We start from the raw sequence: 27,205 nt of genomic DNA, 5'->3' as shown, positions 1-27,205 counted from the left end.
AATGTTTGGACTCTGAATTGTCCGTATCGGTGTGTATACAACAAATACCCACCACAGAAAGAAAAAAAAGCTTTAGCCCGTGGCACCCCCCTACTCTCCCTCTATGAAGGATGGTGCACACTCGGTGTTGGCTGGTTCGGAGATAACCTACTCTCTGTGAATTTTGAGGATGGGAATTCAATAGGTGGTGGACAATACATATCTTGGCCAGTTTAGCAATCCCCCATATGTTCCCACAGGGAGGAAAGGAGGGACTAAATAAGGGGGGTGGACGCCCCTCTGCCTCTGCCAGGTGGGGCCAGCAGCAGCGGGATGGCTGGTGGACCCCCACGAGGCTGAATTCGGCAACATTTTGGCTGCCGATTGGAATCGATTTGCTGTTTAAAGTTCGTTCGAAGTTTCGAATTTGCCATGCCATCCATAAATTCATCAAGAACTCTGTTGGAATGGTGTATTATTGTTGCAAAACGTTACCAGTGTTTGAATTGCAATCAAATCGTCAGTCTATGACATTAAAAAATCCAATCTGCTGCAGCTCCACCGAGTCTCTAGATTTCAGGCTACTTCTTCAGGCAGGGGCAAAAAGCTTTACCATATGAGCATCGGTAAGCTGGATCTGAATATTCAAGCTTGAAGATTCCAATTCACACAGGCAAAAAAAAAAGTTATTCCCAGGTAGAGTGCCAACCAGCATCTGACATTTCATTCACGTCACTGTTCTTGCTACAATGTATATGAACATGAACTCAGGTTAACACAGCTAGCACAACCCATATGCTTCTGCAAACTGTGGCATTATCGGACCAACACATTGATATGATCTGCATACAGTTACAGTGAACTGAAAAGGCGTGCAGAGAGAGAATGTCACATGCTGACATCAGATGCTTCACCATCAGCTTAAGGACATAAAAGTTACAGACTGAAGCTCTTCTCTGCAACTGCCAAAGCAAAGCCATCAGGGCCGCCTGAAGATTTCACCTGAAGAAATTGCATGCTAAAAATACAAGACAATAAAAATTTCCACGATGCGCCGGTTCAGTCAATAAGTTTCAAGTGGCCACAAAAGGAATTTCAACCACAGGAACTTGAGTACCAGTAACTGAAGACAAGGGAAGCATATTCTATTCATTCCAAGATCTCACTGCAAAGCTTTAATTTCAGTGCATATAAAGCTTTAATTTCAGTGCATATATAGAGCAGGATCATGCTGCCATGAACATCTTACAGACAAGTCCAACAGACGCCTTAAACTAACTAGCAATCTAAAAACATTGCAGCTAAGACACGCTAGTAACTATCCATTAAACCTAACAAAGATCCAGAAAGCATGACGGCAAGCAGAACTGCAGATATCATTTTTGAAAAGTGCAAGCCACAAAAGCCATATATATATGCCGTCTCGGTTGCTAGTAGCCCAGTACACATTTCCTTCTTCATCTTAAAAACCTTGCAGTAGCAACTTGAGTTTTTTCATGCACTTGAAGAACTATCTCTTGGTGCCTCATCTGTCGAGGCTGCTCCCAATGCTGCAGGAACACAGTTTTTGAAAGTAGTTTCAGCTACTTTAGGAATCGATTTGCCATCAATATTTATTTTGTTTCTCACCAACCAAAATGATCAGCAAGTTGCCACCAACGATTAACCAAACAACACTAACATATTATCCATAGCTCCACAAGCTAACAGTTAATTGCACAAAATCAGTAAGAGAAGATGAAGTTCAATGCATTAGCCCAAATATTATCATCCAATAGCTAAGGAATGTACAATGTTAAGCATGGGCACACGGCAAACATCTGAACTGGTACATGAGTGACAGCTAATTTTCTACTACTGCAAAACTTCCTGTCTCATCCTAAATTGATCAATATTCAAGACCCCATCCAAAATGGTATGTTCAACAGATGGATAAAATCTAGCATATCTAGCCAGTTTCAAGGACTCCAGAAACAAGAAAGTCACACAGTTTGCAGATATGAGACTCAAATAAGCTCAGCACTATTGATCATATTACCATCATCTATATTTTTACATTGCTAACAGAAACGTCTACAATTTCCTGAAAACTCTGAAACACCAGTAAGTGCTAAAAATGGCAAATTAAGCATCAAGAAAACTCTACCTGGACTGCAGAAGCTCACGAAGGGAACAGCATAATTGGGGTAGCCAAAACTCTTAGGCATTTTCCTTGCCTGGCTGGAGTTTAAGTCAACACTATATATTCCTCTATCATTCGTGCAAAAGAAATAAATGATACCAACACTGCGAAGCATAATAGGTGTGCATTTGAGGGCATTGACAGGGAATAACGTCTCGAGCTCAATGACTCTGCTTTGTGCCCATCTGGCTTCCTCGCTAGGACCAGCCACCATCGACCATAGGTGGAGTGTGCGCCCCTTTGTTCTAGCGAATCCGAGACTGCCATCTTCTGCGGTAATGAGCGCAATGGGCCATGACGAATAGCTTGTGACTGGCAGGTGAATCCACTCCATCTCCCGCGTTTTCAGGTCAAACTTCACGACTGCGTTCGCCGTGTCAAGCAGGAAGCAGATGGTATCCCCCGCAAGAACACCGGGCATCAAATACAAACTGTCAGGGTGACGCAAACTTTCATTGATGTGCGGAGCAAAGGTAGGCTCGCTCCATTCCCCAACTTCGGACGAGTAAACGCGGGCGAAGACCTCACTGAGGCCAACTGCCACGACGACCACGAGGAAGGGGCCGTGGCTGCAGTCGAGGTGGTTGCAGCCGGCGGCGGCGCATAGCACCGCGAAACCCGAGGAGCACTCGTGCGGATCCGGCACCCGCGGCAGCTTGGGCAGCCCCAGCTGCTCGCCGGAGATGGGGTACCAGAGGGAGAGGGTTGGATCCCACCACTCGCTCGCGTGGCGTACGTTGTGGAAGAGGACGCGGCCGTGGCGGGCGTCGAGCACCATCCGGCCGTGGCGGACCTCGGCGGGGACCTGGCACTTGAAGGAGGACGTGGGGACGAAGCCGTGGAGCTTGGTGAAGGCACCCAACATGGGGGGCGTGCGGTGGAAGCTGCGGAACCGGCGGCGGAAGTGGCGGCCGGAGACGATGCGGAGCCACTGCTTGCAGACGAGCGCCGCGCGGAGGAGGCTCGCGGGGTCGTCCGGCGGGAAGCGGAGGAGTACCTCCTCGACGAGGTCGTCAAACAGCTTCAGCGGCGGCGGCGCCATGCTGCTTGGTTGGTTGGAATCGGCGGGCGGCGGCGCGAGGGTTTGGCGTCGTGGGGTTGTGAGAGCGAGGGGGGTTTGGATCTCCTCTTCACTCCCTTCTGTTCTTTTATTGGGCTGATTAGGGCCGAAATTCTTCCATACCGTTCGGCCCATGTAGCGTATACTTCTTCGCAAAATTGTGTTTGGTTGGATTGCCCTTATCATTTTTTTTGGAGTTGCTCCAACATTATATTTTGATTAATTTTCATTCATAAACAAATTACTGTCTTGCTAACATAATTAAATTATTTCACAATTTCATGTTCAACAATCTTCTTAGTTTTTTTTTTCTTCCATCTTTTTTTTTGCAAGCATATTTGTTCCATGGTCTTTTGTATAGTTTTCTAAGTAACCATTATATGTTCCTTGTTTGTATTTTTTGTTGTTCTAATATTGTTTATGAGATGTTCTAAGGTGTACTCCCTCCGTCCCACAAAGAGTGTCCATTTAAATTTCTCCTAAGTCAAACTATCTTAAGTCAACTATCTTAAGTTTGACCAATTTTACAATGAAGAGTATCAATATTTACAACACTAAATAGGTATACTATGAAAACATATTTCATAACAAATCTAATGAAACTTGTTAGACATCAAAAGTATTGATATACTTTTATATAAATTTGGTCAAACGTAAGATGATTTGACTTAGGACAATACTAAAAGGACGTACAAGGTTGCCCAAGCAGGGGGTATTTGGATACTAGGTGCTAAACTTTAGCAGTGTCATATCGGATGTTCGGATGCTAATTAGGAGGATTAAACATGAACTAATTATAAAACTAATTGTAGAATCCTGTGCTAATTTGCGAGACGAATCTATTAAGCCTAATTAATCCATCATTAGCAAATGGTTACTGTAGCACCACATTGTCAAATTATGGACTAATTAGGCTTAATAGATTCGTCTCGCAAATTAGACTCCATCTGTGCAATTAGTTTTTTAATTAGTCCATATTTGATACTCCTAATTAGCATCAAACATCCGATGTGACATGTGCTAAACTTTAGCACGGGGTATCCAATCGGGCCTGAGTCCCAGCCTTTCCTGTTCCGCTGGTTTACTGAAATTTGAAACGCGCACACAACCGTGCACACAACCCTGAACCGCATTTCTCCTGACACACGCACTCTCCTGACACCCGTCACCTTGTCTCGGTACACCTCTGACAAGCTAGCTAGAGCTCCCCCGTCAGTTCCACCTGTTCATCTGTGATGGGATCCCACACGATCATTCTATTCTGCGTTCGCGGCCTCATAGGGTAGAGTGTGCAAGAGCCAAGAGGGCACGGCCATGGCGAGAGTCGAGCGCCTGCCAGCTAGGGCGGGGGCGCGGTGAACGGGAGGACGTGGGGACAGAAAACTGACAATAAAAGACCCATCGACGGTGTTGGCGGTGTTAGCGTCGTCATCGATGAGGTCGCATAGAAAGCCGAGCATCGGCCGCGTGCCATGGAACTTGCGGAAGAACCTATTTCGGAAGCCCGCTGGTGCCGGAGATGAGGCGGCACCAGCCCTTGCAAACCAGGGCGGCGCGGGAGATGTGAGCAGAATCTCCCTCTTGCTCCTCTGCCTCGCCGGCGGCTTGGTAGACGTCGCCGGCGGTGGCGCGACCCCGGGCACCCTGCGTCGGGTGCCATGTCGTCGGGACGGATATTTTTAGATTGACCCCTGGATTGGATCGCGATCCAAATATTTGCACGTACCCCCGTAATTTGGATAACGATTAATAATCGCGATCCACATTTTTGCACATACGCCCCTAATTTGGATCGCGTCCAAGCATTTTCAAATACCCCCTGGCTTGGCGCGGCGCTCCCTCCGTCCATCCGGCCGGCGGCCGGCGCTGCCTTCCGTCCCGGCCGCGTGCCCCAGTCCACACCCTGCTCTTCGCCCATCTGTGAGCTCCTAGCGGCAGCTCTCCACTCCTCGTCTTCTTCTTCAATTGAATTGCCGGATCGGAGTAGTTCCTAGCGGCGGCGAACACGCCATTGGCGAGAGAGCTAGAAAGACGGCGGCGGCGGCGGCCACCGGCCAAGAACAGTCAATGGCTCAACGCCACGTTCCGTCTTCAACTTCTCCATTGCATTTTCCAAAGGCGGCGGCTGTGTCAGCCATCCCTCCTCGTCGACAGCGACCGCGGCTCTCGGACTTCTTGCTCGCTCGACGGCCAAAACTGCAGCTGTGAAAGAGGAGTCTTCGTCTTCGTGCGGTCGTGCCCCCTCGTGCGCGCAAAACGGCTGCAGCGCTTCGTCCTGCGTCTCTGTCATCTTGAAATTTCTATTCATCGCCACTATTCTATTTCTAGCATCATTTCTCAGCGTGCCACTTGGATTAATTACATATGCTTCGGTTTTTTTTTCTTTTTTTCCCCAAGGCCCGCTGCTCAGCTTTCAGTTTGACCTGAACAAGCCCACAAGGTTCCATATATACGTATGGTTTCAGTTAAAGTAGCCAAGTTTTGATATACCTGCTGAAATACTGCATCAAATTCGTCTAAATTTGTAGTCTGAAAGGTATGTTTTTCGTCCGGCTATTCATGACAGATTTACTACAAAGGTTATGGTGATTCTGAACTCAACTTTTGTTCGCAAACGATATGTTCTGGAACTTGAATTCTCAGATTTCGAAACTTTTTCCTTGGCAACGGAGCTTACTACAAACTATATGCTTGTTGTTGTATTTGTTTGTTTCTAATAAAAACCATTACCTCATGTAGTATTGTCACACCCGGTTTTAAGGATAAAACCGAGTGCAAAGAATACATGTGCGCTAGGATCAAGTTACACACATGTACGACATAAGTGAATAACAAAGATAGTGCCAAAGTGAATAAAGAGAGTATTAACCAGTTATTACATGACCGAATGTCTTAATAAAACACAAGTCTAACTTATTACGCAGTGGACTTCAAAAGGAAGCGATGACACCACAGACAGCTGACTGAAGGACCGTACGCTTAGAACTCCTCAAAGTCTTGCAGATACTCCTCCAGATTTTCTTGGTCTGAACAGCAGTTTTGCAAGAATGAGTACACTTATGGTTGGTACTCAACAAGTCATAGGGAACAGTGTAGTGTAAGACAAATTAAAGGTATGGCTATGGTTTAATCAGCATCGACTTTTAATTTAGTTGGTCAAATTTTATTTATACCACCTGAAATTAAACAGGAACATAAGTAAAGTAAATAACATAACCAACAACGATTTAAGTCCATCTTTCGATAGTGTTATCATGTGAGGGCCCAGGCCGCTCTTAATTGTGAGCACGGCTGATCGATCAGTTTTACACTCTATAGAGGTCGTACATCTTTACCCACAAGTCGCGTAAAAGTTCAAAAGAATTTTGGACCCAACCATGCAGTGTTTGCAAGGCACCATACCACACTTTCGAGGTGTGATTGCATAGGGACGCTATGAGACCTTTACAAGGATTCGCTAGTAAGTGGTAACCCACTAAGGTTTCAGGCCAAGCAGAGCATAACAGTCCCGCTAGAGCAAACACACTTCTCGGGATTGATGTCGTCTCCGTCTACTTTTTCTTTTAACTCAGTGTCTTAGCAAAGCCCACTTCCCAAGAGAGCGAGTGCTATACCCCATCAACGCCATCCCCTCTTGCCCTTTTGGTAAGATTACCCCAGACTAGAGTTTCTAATTATTCAGCCAAGACGAGAGCCATTTAGTCTTGTGGTAGCACTGTTTTCCTAAGTAGTTCTCCATGTTCCGATTAAACATTTATAATCTTGTATTAATGAAAGGTATAGCATGAGTAAAACTGGATTAATCATTGATTTCAGTTAAACCACCATAACCCAAGTAAGCGATAAGCATGAGCTACCCACCATAAAAGTAAACCCGGTTGGTCAAGGCAAAGGTAATGAAATCTAGGACATCCTTAATTGGGACCTATCAAGATTAAACTATTATGTGCATAGCAATGTTGTATTGAACATGAATGTAAAGGTGAATAGGACTTAAAGAAGTGATCAAGGACACGACTTGCCTTCTTGACCTTGCTCTTGTTGTTCGTACTCCTTGAAAGCTTGAGCCTCGAATCCCTCGAACTGCTGACCGTCTACACGCACCACATGAGCACATACAAGTAAACAATTGCATAACATAAGAAAACAATATACCAATCATAATAAATAGAGAAAACAAGCTTGCACAACTATTCTACGCATTAAAACAAACACGTGGACATTATGAACGCTAAAAATAGAGCTAGGATGCAAAGGATACGCTTAAAACAAGATATAGGTCTATCTGCGAGAAAACGAAAGAAACCAGGACTTGTTTTAAAATACCTTTGAACTGATTTGGATCGCAGAGAAAATTCTCAAAAACTGTAGGGGCCTAAATGCAAAAGAATAGTGGCGCGACACAGTTGACTGGTCCACTACGAGTTGACTCGCGCGCGGGCTGTCGGATTCGGATCTGGCGGCGGACGGGCAGCGCGCAGTGGCGGGTCGCTAGCGTTGGCCGAAACAGGGCTCCGAGGCTCGGTTTCGAGCATGAGTTGAACCAGGGAGAAAGGAGGGATGCATAGAACGTGATTGAAGGGCTGGCAGCGAACGAGTCGTGGTGGAGGCGGCGCGCGACGTCCAACAGCGGCGGTGATGCTCCGGCGAACACGCGCGGGCAGAGGCGTATGCGGTGGCGCACGGATAAAAACCCGGCTGGGATCCTCACCGGTACGCGAAGCTTCGGGCGACGGCGGCGGCGCTCGAGCTTCAAAAGTGGAGGCGCTAGATGCGGAGGAGGTGAGGCTTAGGGTTTGGGGAAAAGGATCCGGAACGTCAGCTTTTATAGGGACCCTCGACATGCGGGCCCAGGAGCAGACGCGGAATCGGGCGTGGCTCGGACTCGAGCTCGGGACGGGACGGATTGCACAAAATGCGAAGCGGCGGAAGGAAGGTGCACGAGGAATCCGACGGCGATTGGAGGGTTGGGGATGGCAGGTGGGTCCCACCTATCAGCGGCTGAAGGAGGAGGAGGAAGAGCTGGGCCGGTGTGGCGGTTTGGGCCGGTGGGCGAGCTGCTGGCCCGGAAGGAGGAGGAAACGGAGCTGGGCCAAGAAGAGAGCTGGGCGCTGGGCTGAAAAATAAAGGGGGAAGCAAAGCTGCGGCCCAAAAGAAAGGAAGAAAGGAAGAAAGGATTTGAAAACAAAATTGAAATCTAAATTCAAATTCAAACTTAAGCAAACAAAAATATGTACCGGCATGAATGCACAATGAACTCCTATGATGCATTAATTTAATTTGGAAAGATTATTAAATGCCTAAGAATTTAAATGCTACCTTAATTTGGCAAATTTTATTAAGTTTGGAAAATTTAAATTTTGGGTGTTACAACTATTTTCACATAATCCCTTTCAGGAGAATATTATTTTCGTGAACCGTTTTAACTAACTGAGATCTCGGTTTGACTCTGAATTTTATATTCGGACTAAATTAGCATATCTGCAACTAACTAAGTTTCATCTCGAGTGTAAACCCATGCGTACAGCTAGCGCCATCTCGATCAGGAACATCTCTATCCATTGGTTGGACATGAGCGACAAATTTAAATTCATCGGTTTTTCATATTTGGAGTGGTTAGATCCATCAGTAAAAAAAAAGAACAGGCATGTCAACTTCGTAGCTGACTCATCACATGCCCAACCAGGCGCGCGGAAGCTGCTGCGTAGCCTATTTTGGTTTGCCAAAATGTATACGGCGCGGTCAAATTCAGAAGCTTCAGTGAAAGGGACCGTCAGGATAAAATTCAAACACAAGTTGAAGAAGCAACAAATAAACAACCATTGTTACAAATAAATTTAAAACAGCTTCGAGAAAAAACAAACAAACAGGCAAGCAACAAAGAGCAACCATTACACAATTGAATTCTCAAATGAATTCAGGCATCAGGATATATATGATGTTCATTTAGCAGCGATGTCAGCTTTGCCAATAATACAAGTAGTCCATCTAATTAGGTGGTGTTTGGATCAGTAGTTCATGAGCTAAATTTTAGCTCATAAACTTTAGCCCCTAAAATTTAGTTCTGCTGGGCTGTTTGGATCCATGGACTAAAATGGACTAAAGTCCATAAATGCTGTTCAACAAAGACCCTTTTACCCTTCTTCCCTGCCCTTCCTCTCCACCAACTCGCAGGCAGCTCACCGCCGCCGAGCTCCTCTCCGAGTCGCGCCCGCTCCTCGCCCTGCGCGCCGCTGCTGAGCACCTCCTCATCGACCGCCTCTCGCTGTCGGACCCACCCGCTGCCTCCCCGCCCCCCTTCAACTTCCTCACCGCCGCCTTCGGTCGCGCCGCCGCCGAGGCCCGCAAGATCTCCACCATCCGCAACACCTTCCCACGCCGCCCGGCGCGCCCCACCCCGCCGCCGAGCTCCTCGTCCTCGTCGTCCTCCCTCTTGTCGGTGGCCGCGGCGCTCTCCTCCCCGCCGGCGGCCGTGGCCCCTAGATACGGCGGCCGGCGGCATTGAGGCCAGCGGCGGCGGGGTCGAGGCAGAGACGGAGGATGAGGTGGTGGTGGGGGCTTGGCGGAGGCGGAGGAGGAGGTGACCGGCGGTGGCAGGGGCGAGGCGGAGGCAGAGGAGGAGGTGGCGGAAGGCGAGGCGGCAGCGCCGTCATCGTCATCGCTGGCGACTGTGGCGGAGGCCAGGGTCTCCCGCGGACTCGCCGCTGCCCGCTGCGGCAAGATCGTGGGGTGGCGCCAACAGATCTCCGCGTGAGGGAGGCGACGGGCGATGACGGGCGGGCGGGCGGCGACGGTGGCGGGTGATGAGGGAGGCCGGCGGGCGGTGAGGGAGGCCAGTGGGCAGGGGCGGGCGGCGATGGACAGGAGGGTGTCGGTGGGCGGGAGGCGGAGGAGAGAGAGGAAAGGGGGGCAGGGGGTGGAAAATGGTAGGGAGGACCACTTTTAGCCCAGTTTAGGGTCTCTTTGGGAGCTAAAGTTTTTAGCCCAAAGTTTAGCTATTTGTCACTTTTTGCCCTCCTGTTTGGATCCCAAGAGCTAAATTTTAAGTTAAAAGTGGAAGACTAAAATTTAGTCCTTGGCCAAACAGGCCCTTAATCTGAAACTCCTCATTTTTAATATAATCGACAACTCTTCTTTCCGGTCCGGTTCGTTTCGGAAAAAAAACGAAAAAAATAATACAAGTAGTCCAAGACTAATTCTTTTGTCAATTCATTACATGTACCAGCGTTAGATGATCGGCGCCCTCACGGCCGGATCGCTGTGACGAACGGGGGCAGGAAGTCCTGCTTCCAACTTGTGCAGGTGTAGCTACGTGTGGCAGCCTCAATTAAGCTAGCTAGCCTTTGCCGGCAGCTACAGTTCTTCCGATAGGCCATGCAGAGGTGATCACGATCGATGGACATGGAGATGAGCAGTGGCGGCGTCGCCGGAGCCGTGCCGCCGAAGCTGCAGGAGGAGGATCCAGCGGCGGCGGCGGCGGTGGCGGAGCCATGGCCGCCGGCAAGGCGCTGCCGGGTGATGCTCGTCGCCGGCGTGATGGCGCTGCTTCTCCTCGCGTTCTTCGTCCTCGGCCAGGAGAGCGCGTCGACGGTCTGGGAGATCGCGAGTGCCAAGCTCACCGCCATGAACAATGGAAGAGGAGGTACCTACGATGGTCACCCATCATTTCCATGCCATTTCTCGCGTTGCATGTTTGCTAGTACATGCATATATGTATATATACAAATCTGAGCTCTCATCAATGGTTGCTTCGAATTCACAAAGGGTTTATGGACGACGCTTCTCGTCATGGTCATGGCGCCGCCGGCAATGCGACGGAGGGGAAAGCCGACGAGCTCCTCGGCGGGCTGCTGGCGCCCGGGATGGACAGGCGGTCGTGCCGGAGCCGGTACGAGTCGTGGCGGTACTTCAAGCACTTCCCCTACGCGCCGTCGCGTCACCTCCTCCGCGCGCTGCGCGCCTACGAGGCCCGCCACCGGCGGTGCGCCCCCGGCACGCCGCTCTACGCCGAGGCCGTCGAGATGCTCCGCTCCGGTCGCAGAGGCAGCGCCGCCGCGGAGTGCCGCTACGTCGTGTGGCTCCCCTTCGACGGCCTCGGAAACCGCATGCTGTCCATGGCCAGCGGCTTCCTATACGCGCTCCTCACCGGCCGCGTCTTCCTCGTCGCGCTGCCGCCGGACTCCGCCGACCTCTTCTGCGAGCCGTTCCCGGGCACGACGTGGCTGCTCCCGCACCAGGACTTCCCCGTCGCCAACCTCTTCGGGCTCGGCGTCAGCCCCGAGGCGTCGTACACGACCCTCCTCAACAACAAGAAGATCGCCGCCGTCGTGGACGACGACGACGATACGGCCGCGAGCAACGCGACGGCGGCGCCGGCGTACGTGTACTTGAGCCTGGGGTGGCAGCTGACGGACAGGCTCTTCTTCTGCGGCGAGCACCAGCGCGCCATCGGGAAGGTGAGCTGGCTGCTGCTGTACAGCGACCTCTACTTCGCGCCGTCGCTGTACGCGGTCACCGTCGAGTTCCGGGACGAGCTCCGGCGGCTGTTCCCGGAGAAGGAGGCCGCGTCCCACCTCCTTCTCCGGTACCTTCTCCACCCGAGCAACCCGGTGTGGGGCCTCGTCACCAGGTACTACCACTCCTACCTCGCGCCGGCGACAAGGAGGATCGGCGTGCAGATCAGGATGTTCGGCTTCGGCTCCATCCCCGTCGACGACATGTACAACCAGATCCTCGCGTGCTCCCGGCAGGAGCGTATACTTCCGGAAACCGACGATGGCGACGGCGACGCCGCCGCGGCGGTGGCTGATACCGACACCGGCGGCAAGACAACGGCGATCCTGATCGCGTCGCTGTACGCGGACTACTACGAGCGGCTTCGGGCGAGGTACTACGAGCATGCGGCGGCGTCCGGCAAGAGCGGCGGCGTGTGGGTGGGCGTGTTCCAGCCGACGCACGAGGAGCGGCAGGCGACGGAGAGCCTGGCGCACAACCAGAGGGCGCTGGCGGAGGTGTACCTGCTGAGCTTCTCGGAGGAGCTGCTCACCTCCGGGATGTCCACGTTCGGGTACGTGAGCAGCAGCCTCGCCGGCGTGCGGCCGACGATCCTGCTCACCGCGCACGGACACAAGGTCCCCAAGCCGCCGTGCCGGCGGGCCGCGTCCATGGAGCCGTGCAACCTGACGCCGCCCCGGGGCGTCGAGTGCCGGGCCAGGCCCGTGGACGGGGACGGGGAGGAGGATGACCTGGCACGCCACGTCAGGACCTGCGAGGATGATGGCGATGGGGTTAAGTTCTTTGACTAGGTTGTTTGATCCATGGACTAATTTTTAATCTGGGTCGGATGTTTGATACTAATTAGAAAGACTAAACGTGAGCTAATTATAAAACCAATTGTATAAGTCGTGACTAATTCGGAAGATGAATCTATTAAACCTAATTAATTCATTATTAGCACATATTTGTTGTAGTAGCACAACATGAGCTAATTAGGATCAATAGGTTTGTCTCGCGAATTAGTCACGACTTATGCAACTAGTTTTACAATTAACTCATATTTGCATGTCCTAAATAGCATCAAAATATTGGACTAAACTTTAGCCGTGGAGCTCCAAATGAGGACGTCGCAGTTTGACTTTTCGTTGGCATCTCTTCTTCTCTAGAATACAAGTCTGATGGTGCCAGAAGAAAGGGGTTTTATTTTCAATAACTAACTGGCTGAAATTATATATATATATATATATATATATATATATATATATATATATTCAAAATCAATGTGCTCAAGTTTATTCGCTAGAAGAATGAGCTTGCATTGGAACATGCGGATCAAGTGTGGCTAGAGATGAGGTCAAAGTGGTTTACCGTCGCCATTTTTAATTGGAATAAGCTTACATAAACTCCTAAGATATTATAAGGGTTCATCTGACTCCTCAGCTCACGGAAATATTTCATCTGTTTTAAATTGTAGGTTATTTTAATTTTTCTAAGTTCATAGATATTATTATGCATGCCTAAAAGCAGTAGTAAAAACGGTATACACAACTTCATCGGTGGTTTTGTACATAGTATCAACTTTCCTGGGTCACTACCTGTTAAACGGTTTTGCAAGGTGAGGTCAGGACGAGCCGTCATCCACCCATTTTTAATGTGGCCGTAATTTTAGCTAGGGTAATTTTGCTAATTAACGTGGCGTGTCACATGAGTCGCTGATATGGGAGTTTATTCAATGAACGGCGCGTGGATCATTTTCAATGAACGACGGATTGGAATGCTCCAGACGAAAGCCTTCGTTGACCTTCGTGCCGGTGCAGATGACGATGGTGTTATAGGGTATTGTTTTCCTGTTCGGGGTGTCATCTTGGAGCTACAATCCTCCTATACGGGGTTCCTCCGGGTGAAAACCCTATCCAATCCTGGACGAGCGACGGATGGGCGACAACAGCTGATGGCGGCAATCCCGCCATGTGGCATGCTCGAAGGGGGCTGCCGAGCTCGCGTGGTGGCAATCACAGTCATGATGGCGGTTAGGGGTTGTTTACGATTGTCAGTTGGTTGACTTGCAGCGGATCACGGCGGCTGGCGTTGCTTGGCAACAGCCAGTGCGGCGTGGAACTGCGTTTGAGAACGGCGTTTGCCGCAACGACATCGTGGGATGACTAGGTTTGCAGCGGATCGCGGTGGGTTTTTCAGCTAGGCTGGACCATCCGGTGCGGTACATCGTTGGAAGACGACGCAAGCGACAGACTTGACTCCCTGAAGTGGCGGTGAAGGCTATGTGCGCGGGTGAAGTAACGAGAAGAGGCCGAATTGCGGCGGCGGCTCAGCTGTTTGATGGAGATCTGGGGAAGCGGGGCAGAATCGCTCCCCACACCGATAGTGATAAAAGAAACAGATCCGTGACATGGAGTTTCGAGGCGGGTGTGGCAAGGCTCCCGTGTGTGACGAGAGTGAGATGGAGTCAAACGACGGATATGGCGAGGCCCCTGCGTGTTGTGAGGTAGCCTGCGAGAGGTTCGGATTCGGTGGTATCACTCTGTCAGGTGGAGGGCAGTGTCTGCAACGACACTTCGGCGGAGGGTCCTGCATGGCGATGGCCTCCTTGGTGGGGTGCAGTTTGCTTCCGTCAGATTCCCTGTCGACGCAGGGCTACCCATGGAGGTTTCGGCGACTACACGAGGGTGATTGTTGGTGGATGCCGCGAATATTATAAAGATTCCGGTTTCACTGCCGCGCCGAGTGGTGTGGTGGGTCATGTTGACGTCCTAATCCAATCGAGCATCCTTTCTTTGTTTTTCATTTCTTTTCTATTTTCCTGCCTATAATCTCTCAAGGTTGTAGTCTTGTATTACCTTCTCTTTTAAGTAATACGAGCCCGACAATCTTTTCAGTTTAAAAAAAGTGTAAGCTAGGCCCTTGCCCGATTTTGGACAACCAAAATCACTGCGCAGCACTGTAGCATACCATGGGGTCCTGACAATTTTAGGCTGAAAACACAGTAAAGTCGTTACTCTGTGCTCCAGATGCCTACTTTGTGTCTGTGTTAAATGCTGCACATTTCTTGAGTCTGATCAGTTAAATGTCACTTAATAACATAAAATATATGGATGATGCTATGTGTCTTAAACAAAGAGAGGTGTTCCTCAGGAGGTTTGAGTTAATCTCCTCTTAACTATTTGTGCAAATGTTTCTGTTCACTGCTGGAGCTGAGATAAAAGTTACTGTTCCTGTTTAGCTACTTAGCAACTTGTTGGAACAAGTGGTTTGTTTTTAACAGAACTTTATCTGATGGCATATCAATTCCACAATCAGCCAATCTTATTTTTCAATATTTATGCTTTTCAGCGGCACTGAGATCAGTCATTACTGTTGAGACGCCGGGAGTTGATGCTTCAAGAGGATGAAGTAAAAAACTCAAGATGATGGAGCAAGGGCTTCAAAATCAAGTAGGAAATATGCTACAGGTGGGAATAACACTCTGTTCGCAGTGGAACTGGGAAGTGAATGTAAATCGAAGAAAATTTTGACGTTAATGTTGTACTGGTCGCCTGCTTCCAGTTTAGCTAGCCTATCTCCTAGAATTAGTTGCTTTTATGCAAGTTAAGTACTCTGATCCAGTGGATCACGAGTGCGCCCTCTTCTGCAGCGATATCCAGTGGATCCTAAGAAGCCACTTTCATTTCATAACGTCGTCTTTGTGAATGAGATGTTAGGGTGTTACTAGTTCGCTAAGATCCATGCTTATGAGGTTGCTTTGGGCAATACTTTGTCAGTTTTGAATAAAATGAAACATTAATTCAAGCAAGCCTTGCTCACTATTGCGGAATTGATGATGGTGAAGTTCTGTGGAATCTAGGAGCTTCTTCTGTCTTTGCTGTGAAGTCAACACATTATTCTTTGCTGAGGGCTAAACTTGCTGATTGCATATTTGTATTCTGAGAGTTAAACTGAATCTTTCTAGCTGGTTATTGTGCTGGGGAGTGATGCTAACTATATGAATCTTAAGTATTCCATTTGCTACTTTCCTGCACAGTTCATTTCTTCGGTATCTGCTCTGTTTCATTGCCTGTGAGCATTCATGTTCAGAATTTGGTTTTGCTGCTAAGGTTAGAATGATTAAGGCTGGACCAAATGTTATATGGTTTAGCTGAGAAGGAAAGCCATGTTTCTTTCGCATAATGTGTAATTTCTTTAGTGTCCATTTATGCCATTTCCCTGCGGAATATCTGAGGCAGCAACGGAGAAAAGCTGGTGAATGCCACTGTCTGTCTTCAGCTGTTTCAGATTGCTAGGTTTCTAACAGTGAAACAATTTGCCTCGTGTACGAGTTCTGAAGCATGACACTGAACAACTTGACTGTTCTAGAGTTAATTCTGCACCCTAATGCACCTTTTCGAAGACTTACTTTTCTGATTCACATTAACCAGGTTCAGTTATTTCTTTTGTTGTGCAAATGGTGGATCGGTTTACACATGTAGCTGTATGCCTGTATGCACGTTTTATCGGTTCCCTGGTATCATATTACTGTCATGTTTATATGCAATCATATTTCCTTTAACCAATGTACGCAGCCAACAATGTGAGTGTTTAATCCTTTCTTCTGTTGCTGAAATATTGGATTGGTATGTACATCTGGCTACCCGCACATTTTTCCGGTACCCTAAAGACTCTGCAAATCATGTTTTTTTCCTTCGGAAACTCCATAAACCATAGTAATGTTGTTACAAACATTTGCAATCAGGTGGTCTTCGTCATCAAATGTATGCAATCACCATTTGTCATGAATTGTTATATTATTTTTTTTATAAAAAAATTTCAGTGTGCAGAGGTAGTAAAATGCAGAGTCTGCATGAGTGAATGAAGTGTTCTTATTGTAGCAGGAAACAAACATCAATGTTCTGAAATGTTCAGGCCGGGGGTGGTAGCAGAGAGAACTGCTGATGTTGCCGTTTTGACATCAGAGGTTGTATTCTTCCAGTGTCAGGTTTCTCACATCGCATGCCTTTCGTCAAAAGCAAATGCTTTTTTTTTTTGCAAGGAGTCATATGAAAATACTTTTAGGATGCCAATTTGTTCCATGCTGGCACGCCCACATGGCGGCTCACAATGCTTTTCAAGACCCAATTTTTATTGTCTTGCTCTCGCGATCACGATTGAAACATTTTTATTTTAATAGTACATGGCAGATCCAAATTATTCTTTTTATTATCTATATATATGAACCTAAGCTGATTAACTTTTTGAGACAAAAAATGAATATAAGTCCGGTTCCAATTCAAACCTTGTTCATCAATAACATGATATCTATTCCTTCTAGGTCAAGGATGATGAGATTCTCCCTAAAAAGAGTCTGGCCTAACTGGATAGGCACAAGGTTAGCTATCTTGTCTGAAGCTATTTTCTCTTTCGGGGTAGAGATCACATATGACCCTTTGGTGCGACCAATGCTCAGCTTACATCTCTCACCAGTCTTATTCCCGATGAAGCTATGGGATGCTCCCGAATCAAACAAAATAACAACAGTTTGATTATGGACAAGGCAGGTACCTATCATCGCTGGCGCACCTTCGGGGAGCTCGGTCAGGTTGGTGTAGTTGAGCCGACCGTTTCCGCCGCCGCCGACGAAACCCTCGGCCGGCGTCCAACGCCACGCCATCGTAGGATGGCGCCGGAGCTGATGGCCGAGCTCGAGGATGAGGTGCTCCTCCGCATCCCGGCGGATCCTCGTCCGCGCGTGTCCGCGCGTCGCTCGCCTGCAAGCGCTGGCGCCGCCTCATCCTCGACGACCCTGTCTTCCGCCGCCGTCGGAGCGAGCTCCACCGCCCGCCGCCCCCGCTCCACGGCTACCTCGGCTCGGTCTCCGACTTCGTCCCGGCCTCCTCCTTCTGCTGCCCGCCCCACGCCCGCGGCTGGCGCGCCCTGGACGCCCGCCACGGCCGCGTCCTCCTCCACGGCGCGCCCCTGCAGGTCGGGCGGAACCCGCTCGACGCCTCCCTCGTCGTCTGGGACCCCGTCGCCGAAGAGCGGAGGGAGCTCCCCAAGCTGCCGCACTACGCGCGCGCTGACAACCAGAGTTGGAACGCCGCGGTGCTCTGCGCACCCGCCGCCAGCGGCGCCGCCGGCGACCGCAACCGTCGCAGGCCGTTCACCGTCGTGCTGGTGGGCACCAATGCATGGCTCGCAGATGTTCGCATACATCTACTCATCAGATGCTAACTCATGGAGCGAACGGACCTACGCTCAGGGACCTCAATGCGTCCTCCATTTGGCGCCAAGCCTGCTCGTTGGGAACGCACTCCACTTCCTCGATGCGTCCTACCAGATGAATGCCACTACAAGCGCATTGTTCTCATGAGCACGGAGGACGGCAGGCTGGGATTCGCCACCGTGGTGGGCTCCAATCTCTTCATGTGCTCTAGCACAGTTGGTTCCGGTGGAGGCGCGCAACAGAGCAGATCCATGGAGCTCAAGGCGGTGCTCCCTGCTGCCGCCTACTCGAGCTCGCTTGAAGTGGTTGGCTTTGCGGATGGCGCTCGTATCATTTTTCTATGGACAGTTGATGGGATCTACAGTATAGATCTGATGTCGGGCCGTGTCAAGAAGGCGTACAAGGAAACTAGTATCATCATGCCTCCTATCCATGGTTCAGTGAGGGCAAACCGGTTCCTCAACCAGCTAATGCTATTTTCAAAATTTTCAGGCATTTGTGCAGCACAGGAGGGACAAAAACTTGATGCATCAAGTGGTTGACAAATTGAAGGTGCTCAAGAAGAAATTTGATGCCGGTAATAATTGTGGTAATAGTGAATAGTATAGGCTTTATGGTGATTGGTGGCAACTGTTTGCTGTCTAAGTGTGCTTCGATGATTCAGTCAAAAAAAAAAAGTGTGCTTTCCATGCAGGCAGGGGTTTCTGCCTTTTTTCAAGGAATCTGTCCTCTGGTTGTTGTGGCCTTTTTTTTCCCTAATAACCAACCTTATCAGGTTGCTTTTGTTATTGATTCGGTATTGACACCATAACTGTCAGATATATGGCACTCAAATTCCATCTTGGTTGTGTGCATGACCTGAGAACTAGATGATGTTTATTTTTGTTCAGTTTGACTAAGGGGCAGAGTTATAATGCTTTCTCATTAATCAAATAGAGTACCTGAACTGTATGCCTCGCTTGCAAGTTGACCAAGTTGTAATCATGCTGCCTGTCTACTGTACATTGCCATAGGTGAATCAAGTGCTAACTGAGGAGAAGTTCTGGGTTGAAGATGTTAAGAAGTTTAATTAAGAACAGTGATTATCATCTTGGTCATATCTTTCCTTTTTGTCGAATTCTTCGTGGGCATGTGTCAAACTATGTTTCAGTTTGATATCTCAGCTGAAGTTATTTTTCAGTTCATGCTTATAGCACCAGGCCTGCTAATTGGATTGTAATCTAGCTCTAACCCACACCAATTCACATCAAGTTAATTTATTTTTTTAACCTAACTCACCCATATTTATATTATCTAAACCCAAGCCAATCCACCCTACTAGTTGATAGAACCCATAAGTTTGCTATTAAAAACCATGGTCTGCTATATAAACCTATGGGCTCATATAAAAAACTCGTAGATATTTGAAATAAATGTAGTCCGACATGTGGGTCCTACATCAAGAGCCGGACTCTAAAACGTCGTGTTCATACCTTAAAATTTTAGCGAAATTGATCAAAATTTGTTGGAGATGATAGAGTTTGACTGCCCGCTACTCTATGCTAAATAGTATAGCTAAACATACATTTGGACCCCGCATTAAGAGCCGGACCCTAAAATTAAAATCTCACGTTCACACCTTAAAATTTTAACAAAATTCATCAAAATCTGTTGGAGATGACTCAATTTGACTGCCCACTACTTTGTGTAAACTAGTATGGCTAAACATACATGTGGGTTCCGCGTCAAGAGCCGGACCCTAGAATTAAAACCTCACGTTCACACTTTAAAATTTTAGCGAAATTGATCGAAATTTGTTGGAGATGACTCAGTTTAAGTGTCCGCTACTTTATGCAAAATAGTATAGCTGGACATACATATGGGGGCCCCATCAAGAGTCGGACCCTCGAACTAAAACCTCCCTTTCACACTTTAAAATTTTAACCAAATTGATTGAAATTTATTGGAGATGATTTAGTTTAATAATTAGCTACTTCATGCGGAAAAGTATAGTTGGACTTATATGTGGGCCCACGTCAAGAATCAGATCCTTAAATTGTTTTTTGAATTAAACCAATGGAACCCACTCTAAACCACTCCCTAACTATTTCCTCTTAGGAGGAATCCAAACCAATCATTTGATAAATTAACCTATTAATAACCGATCTAAACAACTTCCAAAAGAAACCCAATCTATTAAAACCATTAAACCCAATCCAATTGGCAGGTCTACCTGGAAGTGATACGTACTTGAGTTTGCTTCTATTTCCTTAATCATGTATCAGTAGTATTCGGTTCGTTCTAAGATTTCAGACCAATTTGTTGGCAATTACTCATCACAAACACTAGATCATCCACGGGATCAATTTGTTAGCAAATTACTCATCACAAACACTAGAACATCCACGGGATCTCGTATGCTTCATTTCACTGGTACCAACCTATTCTGTTTCGCTAACCACCTTATTCGTACATAACATGGCTGTACTAGCTAAAATACCTTCAATTCATCATCAACCTTCCGGTGGGGTGATAACCTGTCAATCTGCCGCGGCGTTCATTTTCAGAAGAGATGTGTTCTTTCCCTGCCCACCGTCATCGTCTCAACCATGAACGTCGATGAGGTCCTGTTGAAGTTACTCGTGGACGTGCTACAATCAGATGTCACTGAGTCCCACCCTTCCGGTGGCCACACCATCGGCGGCTTGGAAAGAGGCATGTCCGGCGGCGGCACCGACTTGGCGATGATCCTCACCGCATCCACCATGCTCGGCCGGTCGGCCGGGTTCGGGTTGCTGCACGCCATGCCGAGCTTCAGAAGCCGTATAGCCTCCTCGGCGTCAAACTCGCCGCCGGCGGTGAGCACGGCGGCGTCAACGGCGGCGAGTAGGTTACCCTCCGCATGAAGCTTCCACGCCCAATCCGTGACATGCCCGAACTGCACGTCGTCCCTGCCGACTGCCCTCTTCCCCGTGACGATCTCGAGGACGAGCACTCCGAAAGCGAAGACGTCCGTCTTCCTCGTGGCCCTGCCATTGTATATGTACTCCGGCGACCGGAAACCGATGGTGCCAGGGGCACCATGGTCGGTGTAGGAGTTCTTGCCGTCGGCGAGCACGCAGGCGAGCCCGAAGTCGCCGAGGCGAGCTTGGAAGGTGAGGTCGATCAAGATGTTGCTCGCCTTGATGTCGCGGTGGAGCACCATGGGCTCGTACTCATGGTGAACGTACTGCAATCCAGTTGCAATGTCCCTGACGATGTTGTAGCGAGTGCCCCACTGGTGAATACAACTCTGCTGCTTATCGCCGCTCCTGCTGAAGAGCTGTTGGTCTAGGCTGCCATTAGGCATGTACTCATAGATAAGAATGGGCTCTCCTCTGTTGTAAGACCACCCTGAATGTTTTTGTGCAAAAAAAATAAAATTTGTTGATATATATTAGACTTGAATCAAGAAAAGCATCATAAGGTTTTTATTGGAATTTGTATCCCCGGGTCAGTCGACTATCTTTCTAATATAATGATGCATGCTACTCCCTCCATTCTCTTAGATAGTCCTATTTTGTCTTGGCACAATGATCAGAAAAAACAATTCTACTTATTGTTTATTTAATTATACCATTAGCTATTTCTCGTAAACAAGCGATTAGTCAAGCCCTTGACTTCTAGACGCTCACATAGCCAATCTGACATGGAAGAATGAAGGGTCACACGCTAGGCTCGAGACAGCCATTGATTGGATGGGTAGTTAGATTGAAATAGACCATCAAAAGAGAAATTTGAAAATTTGAAAATATCCCTATCAAAAGAGAATGGAGGGAGTATATGTGAGGCTAGATTGGAAAAAGGTCTCATATTTTTTAGAGGTTATTTGAATTTAATTATTTAAAAGTTTCCTATTTTTGTTATACCTCGTTATATCATTAGTAATCAACTTAATTAATTATATATATAGGGAAAAACTTGCATAATTATGTTTTATGTCCCTCTTGCTCAACCTAGATAATGGTTTGAATAGTCAACTATATATGGTAGCCTCACCACCCAGCTTATTACCTTTGTACGGTTTCCATGATTTTCCTACGCCTTGGAGTTTGGATTGGTTTCATCATTGAGATTTCAGTCGAGCAAAGAGTAAAAGGAAGGTGGTGGACATTAGACTATGCCGACAAGAAGATAGATGAAAGATCTGAAGTCACGTCGTATTTTTTTTAAACGAACCGATATGCATGAGACATGCCAATTATATTAAAAAGAATGAAGTCACATCGTATTGTTTATCAATAAAAATTCATGCTTTTGCATAAGGTGTAAAATAGATGTATTTGGTGGAACGGTTGTTTGTGGGATAAGATGTATGGTGTTGATGGATTTGGTGATGGCATATGTACTTGGTAAAGTGTAGCTGTTGTTGCAAGATACTTGCCACCCGCATGGACTAATTCAGTGTGACGTGACATCTCACCTGAACCTTATAATAAGATCAACCACATGTTGTATGCGGCTAAGAGTCAAAGATAGGAGTAGACGAAAAAAGGCAGTATTTTTAGATGGATTATATTACTTTGATCTAAAATCTTTCTCATTTAAAATCAATAAAATTTCTTTATAAAAAATGCACCAAACAGAATGGAACATATTTTTCGACCAAAGGTGGAGAATGGTTTTTAGATATGACCAACAAAGAACATATCACCGGATGGACAGCTCTTATTTTTTTCAAGCACTCTTAAATTTCTCTAATTACCTTATACTCTCTCCAATTTAGGTTGTTTTAGCTTTTTTAGATACATTAATTTTGCTATACACTTAGATATACACTATATCTAGATACATAGCAAAAGCTATGAATTTAGAAAGAGTAAATTGCACCCACCATACAACAACTTGTCAGGTGGGTGCAGATTGGTCCACTGACTTGTAAAATACTCAATCTAGTACAATAACTGTGGGTGCAGATTGGTCCATCAACTTGTAAAATGCTCAATCTAGTATAATAACTTGATAGGTGGTGTGCATATTAGTCCAAAAACTTGTAAAATGTTCAATTTAGTGCAATAACTTGGCAAATCGGCACATCTACAGTCCAAATTATATGACAAACAACATATTTGCTAATGCTAGGCTAGAGTATATTCGCGTCAAAATAAGTTATTGAGCATTATTTGACAATTGATATTCGTATCGCAATGGTAGCGTATTCGGCTAGGACTAGAACCTTCAACGATTAGAAAAATTAATGTTATATTTTTGTATTAATTGTATTCATACAATGGTTTAATTTTAATTAGGAATACTCAATTTCATACTCAACGTTGATAAATTCACCCTCACTATTTTTACATGTTTGATTATTTGCATTTTTGTTCAGCTAAAAACTGAATATGTTAATACATACTGACAATACCTTTTACAAATTTCACATAAATATTTTTAAAACATCATGTATTTGTTCAGAAAGTAAAATGAGCTAAAATAACAGAAACAGACATGCTTTTTTTATAGTTGTTTAATACATGATCAGAAACGCGGAAGAAAAACCTAAAATCCCATGATCTCTTTTATGGACTTTGATCTTTCGGTAATGGCAATGGCGTAATTCTAAATTTGTTTCAATTTTACCTAGTAAACAACTTAGGAAACAAATAAGTTACGTACATAGTTTAGAAGTAACAGACTAGTCACGATCTATAATTTTTATTGTAAAATAATAATAATACACATGTCCATCTACTTTGCTTAAAACGTTATCGTTGTAAAGTTTGGACTGTAGGCAGAGGCAGAGCTTAGTGGAGGCCATAGTGGGCCACGGCCCCTGCGAGACACAATTTTCTACATATACAGTACCAAAATGGCTACTGTTTATTAGTATTTAGAGCTTACTTTTTCTAATTACTTAGGCTGGCCCTTCCTGTTGCTTTGCTCAAGCTCTGCCACTGATTGTAGGTGCATCTATTTGTCAAGTTATTGTACTAAATTGAGTATTTTACAAGTTGTTGGATAAATTGCACCCACCTGTCAAGTTATTGTACTAGATCGATTATTTTACAAGTTGTATGGTGGATGTAATTTACTCATTTAGAAAAATTAAAATGAAGTATAATTTGGAAGGGAGGAATATCTCATAATAAATGGATAGTACAACTTATGCAAAAAAAGAGAGAGTAGAATTAAGCTTACCGACGAGAGGAACGATATTCTTGTGGCGGAGGCGGTTGATGATGCTGACCTCCGCCAGGAAGTCCTCGTACCCCCGGCTATCGGCCCGGGTGAACTTCTTGACAGCAACCTCCATGAACTCTCCCTTCTTCGCAGCAGGAAGCCTGCACCTGTAAACGGCGCCGAACCCGCCTTGGCCCAGCCTCGTGCTCTCATGGAAGTTGTTGGTGGCCTTCCTGATGTCGGCGAAGTCGACCTGCATCGGCACACCAGGAAGGCGCTGCATATTCTTGGAGAGCTGGTCCAGATCCTTCTTCCACCTCCGGTACTTGGAGTTCAAGTAGAGGTAGACAGCGGCGGCAATGGCGGATGCTGCAGCCGCTGATCCGAGGACGGAAGACAGTATGGTGACAGTATTGGGCCCCTGTGAGTGCACAGTCTCCGGGACCTCGATCGTGAAGCTCCAGGTATGGAGCTGCAAGAGCTGACCCATGGTGGACGAGAGGGCCAAGACTAAGCCATCCGGAGAAAGGGCGTCTCTGGCATCCAGTTGCTTTGTGGCTTCGTCAGGCACCGTCTCTGTTCCTCCATCAAGAACTAGGTAAGCAGAGAGGTTGTGCGCAGCGCGATCGTAATCGATCCGCACGCCGTATCGTTTCCCTGCATTATTGTTAGGATCATCGTTTTCCCGTGGCAGGAAGACACTTGTAACCCGGATTGTTCTTCCAGAATGAAACGCTGTGTTCTCCAGCGTGTCGATCTTGACAGGCTGAAAGCTCATGGGCCTAAAACCCCCAGTGTCGTCAGAGGGAGGCTCAAGTCTCGGGAGGATGTCGAATAAGAGAGTGCTTCTGCCTGTGCTTACTACGGTCAGGGTGAAGACGATGCTGAAAGATGCCTCATGCAGGTCCATCCTTTCGTCACCGCGGCTCGTCTTCCATGGATCAAACCATTTGGGGATGACGAACCACCCCTGATCGGTCAAGTTGAACCCAAGCTGAGATGAATTCCTCATGTAGTAGCCGAGGCTACACTACCGGATACAGTAAGTTTGCCGAGTGCCCCAGGCACTCGGCGAAGGGCCAAATACACTCGGCAAAGTGTTTGCCGAGTGTAACACTCGGCGAACATTACTCGGCAAAGTTTTTCTCGGCAAACAGGTTGTTTGCCGAGTGTCAACCATCGGGCACTCGGCAAAGGCTTTGCCGAGTGCCTCAATACACTCGGCAAAATATGACACTCGGCAAGGAGGAGATGACGGGCTGTCACGGCGACGGAAGCTTTGCCGAGTGTCTGACGGCCGACACTCGGCGAAGTCGAAATCTTTGCCGAGTGTTTTGTTAATTGCACTCGGCGAAGTCCAAATCTTTGCCGAGTGTTTTATTAATTACACTCGGCGAAGTCCAAATCTTTGCCGAGTGTTTTATTAATTACACTCGGCAAACAAGGTCATGTTGCCGAGTGTAATAAAAAAAACACTCGGCAAAGGTGACCCAGGCCCGCCATTTTTTATGACCCCTTTGCCGAGTGTTTTTCCAAAACACTCGGCAACATGACCTTGTTTGCCGAGTGCCTACCCTATGGCACTCGGCAAACAAGCAATTCCGCCATTTCTTTGGCCCCTTTGCCGAGTGTTTGGACAATACACTCGGCAAACGCGTCTACTACTACCAGAAATGGCCTCTTTGCCGAGTGTTAACACTCGGCAAAGTGTCCTAGTTCCTGCTACAAAATAGAAATGTTAGGTATAAAGGACCCCTCTCAAAAAACAACCACAGATACACAGGCATATTAATGGCAGCACAAGCATATAAATTGCACCACAGGATTCACAAGCACACAAATAGCATTCATAAGTTCTCGTCTAAATAAGTTCACAAGTTTTGCATCACAAACACAGAAATGACAATTCACTGAGGAGGATGAGGAGGACGTGCAGGTGGCCACTGCCCCCAGGAAGATTCTGCATTGGACGCCGCCGATTGATTCTGCACAAATGTAGGTAAAGAGATTTCATAGTCTAAACAAGTAATTCTAGTGGAAGTAAGTCTAGATTGATTGTAAGGTTGAGATTGACTCACAGGAGTAGCTGCAGGAGGTGGTGGAGGTGGCGGGAAGAGGTTCGGTGGCATAGGTGGTGGAGTTTGACCTAAACTGTGGAACACACTCTGCATGTATTGGAACATCTGCTCCGTCCTCTGCCTTTCAAGCTGCCGATCCGCCTCGATCCTCGCCTCTAGTTCCTCTCGGCGCTTCCGTTCTACCTCCACCTGGGCCTACAATATTTCATCCCAACCACTTATTGTCAAGCAAAAGGTTAGTACAAAATGAATGAAAAATTAAAGAAACACAACTAACCTCCAGAGCCTGCATCTGTAGCTGTGCAGCGGTAAGCCGTGGCCGTATCGCGGGGCTCGAGTCCGTGCTCCTTGCTCGGATCTGGGAGAGAGTGGGAGTACTGGCAGTGTCGATCACGCTATCTCCAATCCAATACCTGCCATGCTTCTTCCCTCCTCCTACCCTCATCACTATTTCAGCATCGATATCCTGAGAGCTCGGATCGAACTCTGGCCCGTGAACCTCCCTCGCCATGGATGTGTACTCGGTGACGCGGCTGTGGATGCTGGGATGGCTGTACGCCTCGGGCGGGTCCTCCGGGTTGAAGTCGATGTCTGCCGTGGCCTTGCCCTTTTTGGACATAACCCATGCCTTGAACCGGGAGCACTCCTGACCATCATGTGATGAACTCTGCGGAACAAATGTAAAATGATTACAAAATATGCAGTATTATGTATGAGAAAACAGAAATGAAACGGCATCATGGCCGACAACCACATGTACGGATCAAGGAATGGCACGATGGCTCACTTCCACAAACATTCTTATAGCGTAAATTTGAAAGCCAACCATCATTTTCTAAATTCAACAACTAAAGTCCCACAAACTTCTAATTTCAACAACGAAAGCCCTACAATTCCCTAATTTCAACAAGTAAAGCTCTCTACAATTTCCTAATTTCAACAACTAAAACCCTACATTTTCTAATTTCTAATATCTTATTTCTAATTTTAATCTATTATCTAAGTCAGATTTCCTAAATTCAAAAAAAAAATACCTACGGACAGGGGGCGGCCGTCGGGCA

General features: G+C 47.2%; 4 protein-coding genes across 4 annotated transcripts; 2 read left to right on the top strand and 2 right to left on the bottom strand.

Annotated features, from left to right (window-relative positions):
• Positions 1-1,473: 1,473 nt before the first annotated feature.
• Positions 1,474-3,203, bottom strand: LOC101760234. The gene is made up of 2 exons (XM_022823927.1): positions 2,594-3,203; positions 1,474-1,529 (listed from the first exon to the last, which is right to left on the bottom strand). Exons 1-2 carry the CDS (start codon positions 3,201-3,203, stop codon positions 1,474-1,476), a joined length of 666 nt encoding a protein of 221 aa, XP_022679662.1.
• Positions 3,204-10,429: 7,226 nt separating this feature from the next.
• LOC101758844 (probable fucosyltransferase 8) lies at positions 10,430-12,836 on the top strand. The gene is made up of 2 exons (XM_004955320.3): positions 10,430-10,863; positions 10,986-12,836. Exons 1-2 carry the CDS (start codon positions 10,617-10,619, stop codon positions 12,524-12,526), a joined length of 1,788 nt encoding a protein of 595 aa, XP_004955377.1. The 5' UTR covers positions 10,430-10,616; the 3' UTR covers positions 12,527-12,836.
• A 4,546-nt stretch (positions 12,837-17,382) lies between these two features.
• On the top strand, positions 17,383-17,936 carry LOC101759820. Its single transcript, XM_004958830.1, has 2 exons — positions 17,383-17,418; positions 17,481-17,936. The coding sequence occupies exons 1-2, from the start codon at positions 17,383-17,385 to the stop codon at positions 17,934-17,936; spliced, it is 492 nt and encodes a 163-aa protein (XP_004958887.1).
• Positions 17,937-20,311: 2,375 nt separating this feature from the next.
• On the bottom strand, positions 20,312-25,089 carry LOC101759413 (L-type lectin-domain containing receptor kinase IX.1). Its single transcript, XM_004958829.3, has 2 exons — positions 24,085-25,089; positions 20,312-21,300 (listed from the first exon to the last, which is right to left on the bottom strand). Exons 1-2 carry the CDS (start codon positions 25,076-25,078, stop codon positions 20,471-20,473), a joined length of 1,824 nt encoding a protein of 607 aa, XP_004958886.1. The 5' UTR covers positions 25,079-25,089; the 3' UTR covers positions 20,312-20,470.
• Positions 25,090-27,205: the final 2,116 nt, after the last annotated feature.

Source organism: Setaria italica, chromosome II (genome assembly GCF_000263155.2).
Source record: "Setaria italica strain Yugu1 chromosome II, Setaria_italica_v2.0, whole genome shotgun sequence".
Lineage (NCBI taxonomy): Eukaryota > Viridiplantae > Streptophyta > Magnoliopsida > Poales > Poaceae > Setaria > Setaria italica.
The sequence above is the reverse complement of the archived record's forward strand: the minus strand, read 5'-3'. Positions and strand labels throughout refer to the sequence as shown.

Bases quoted from the DNA above. Each gene is read 5' to 3' on its own strand.
- LOC101760234 (XM_022823927.1), bottom strand. From the start codon at position 3,203: ATGGCGCCGCCGCCGCTGAAGCTGTTTGACGACCTCGTCGAGGAGGTA. The intron at 1,530-2,593 runs GTTTGTATTTGA...GTGTTCCTGCAG, and splicing joins AAGTTTGCGTCACCCTGACA to CATTGGGAGCAGCCTCGACA.
- LOC101759820 (XM_004958830.1), top strand. From the start codon at position 17,383: ATGGCGCCGGAGCTGATGGCCGAGCTCGAGGATGAG. The intron at 17,419-17,480 runs GTGCTCCTCCGC...CTCGCCTGCAAG, and splicing joins TGGCCGAGCTCGAGGATGAG to CGCTGGCGCCGCCTCATCCT.
- LOC101759413 (XM_004958829.3), bottom strand. From the start codon at position 25,078: ATGAGGAATTCATCTCAGCTTGGGTTCAACTTGACCGATCAGGGGTGG. The intron at 21,301-24,084 runs GTAAGCTTAATT...AAAAACATTCAG, and splicing joins GAATATCGTTCCTCTCGTCG to GGTGGTCTTACAACAGAGGA.
- LOC101758844 (XM_004955320.3), top strand. From the start codon at position 10,617: ATGGACATGGAGATGAGCAGTGGCGGCGTCGCCGGAGCCGTGCCGCCG. The intron at 10,864-10,985 runs GTACCTACGATG...GAATTCACAAAG, and splicing joins CATGAACAATGGAAGAGGAG to GGTTTATGGACGACGCTTCT.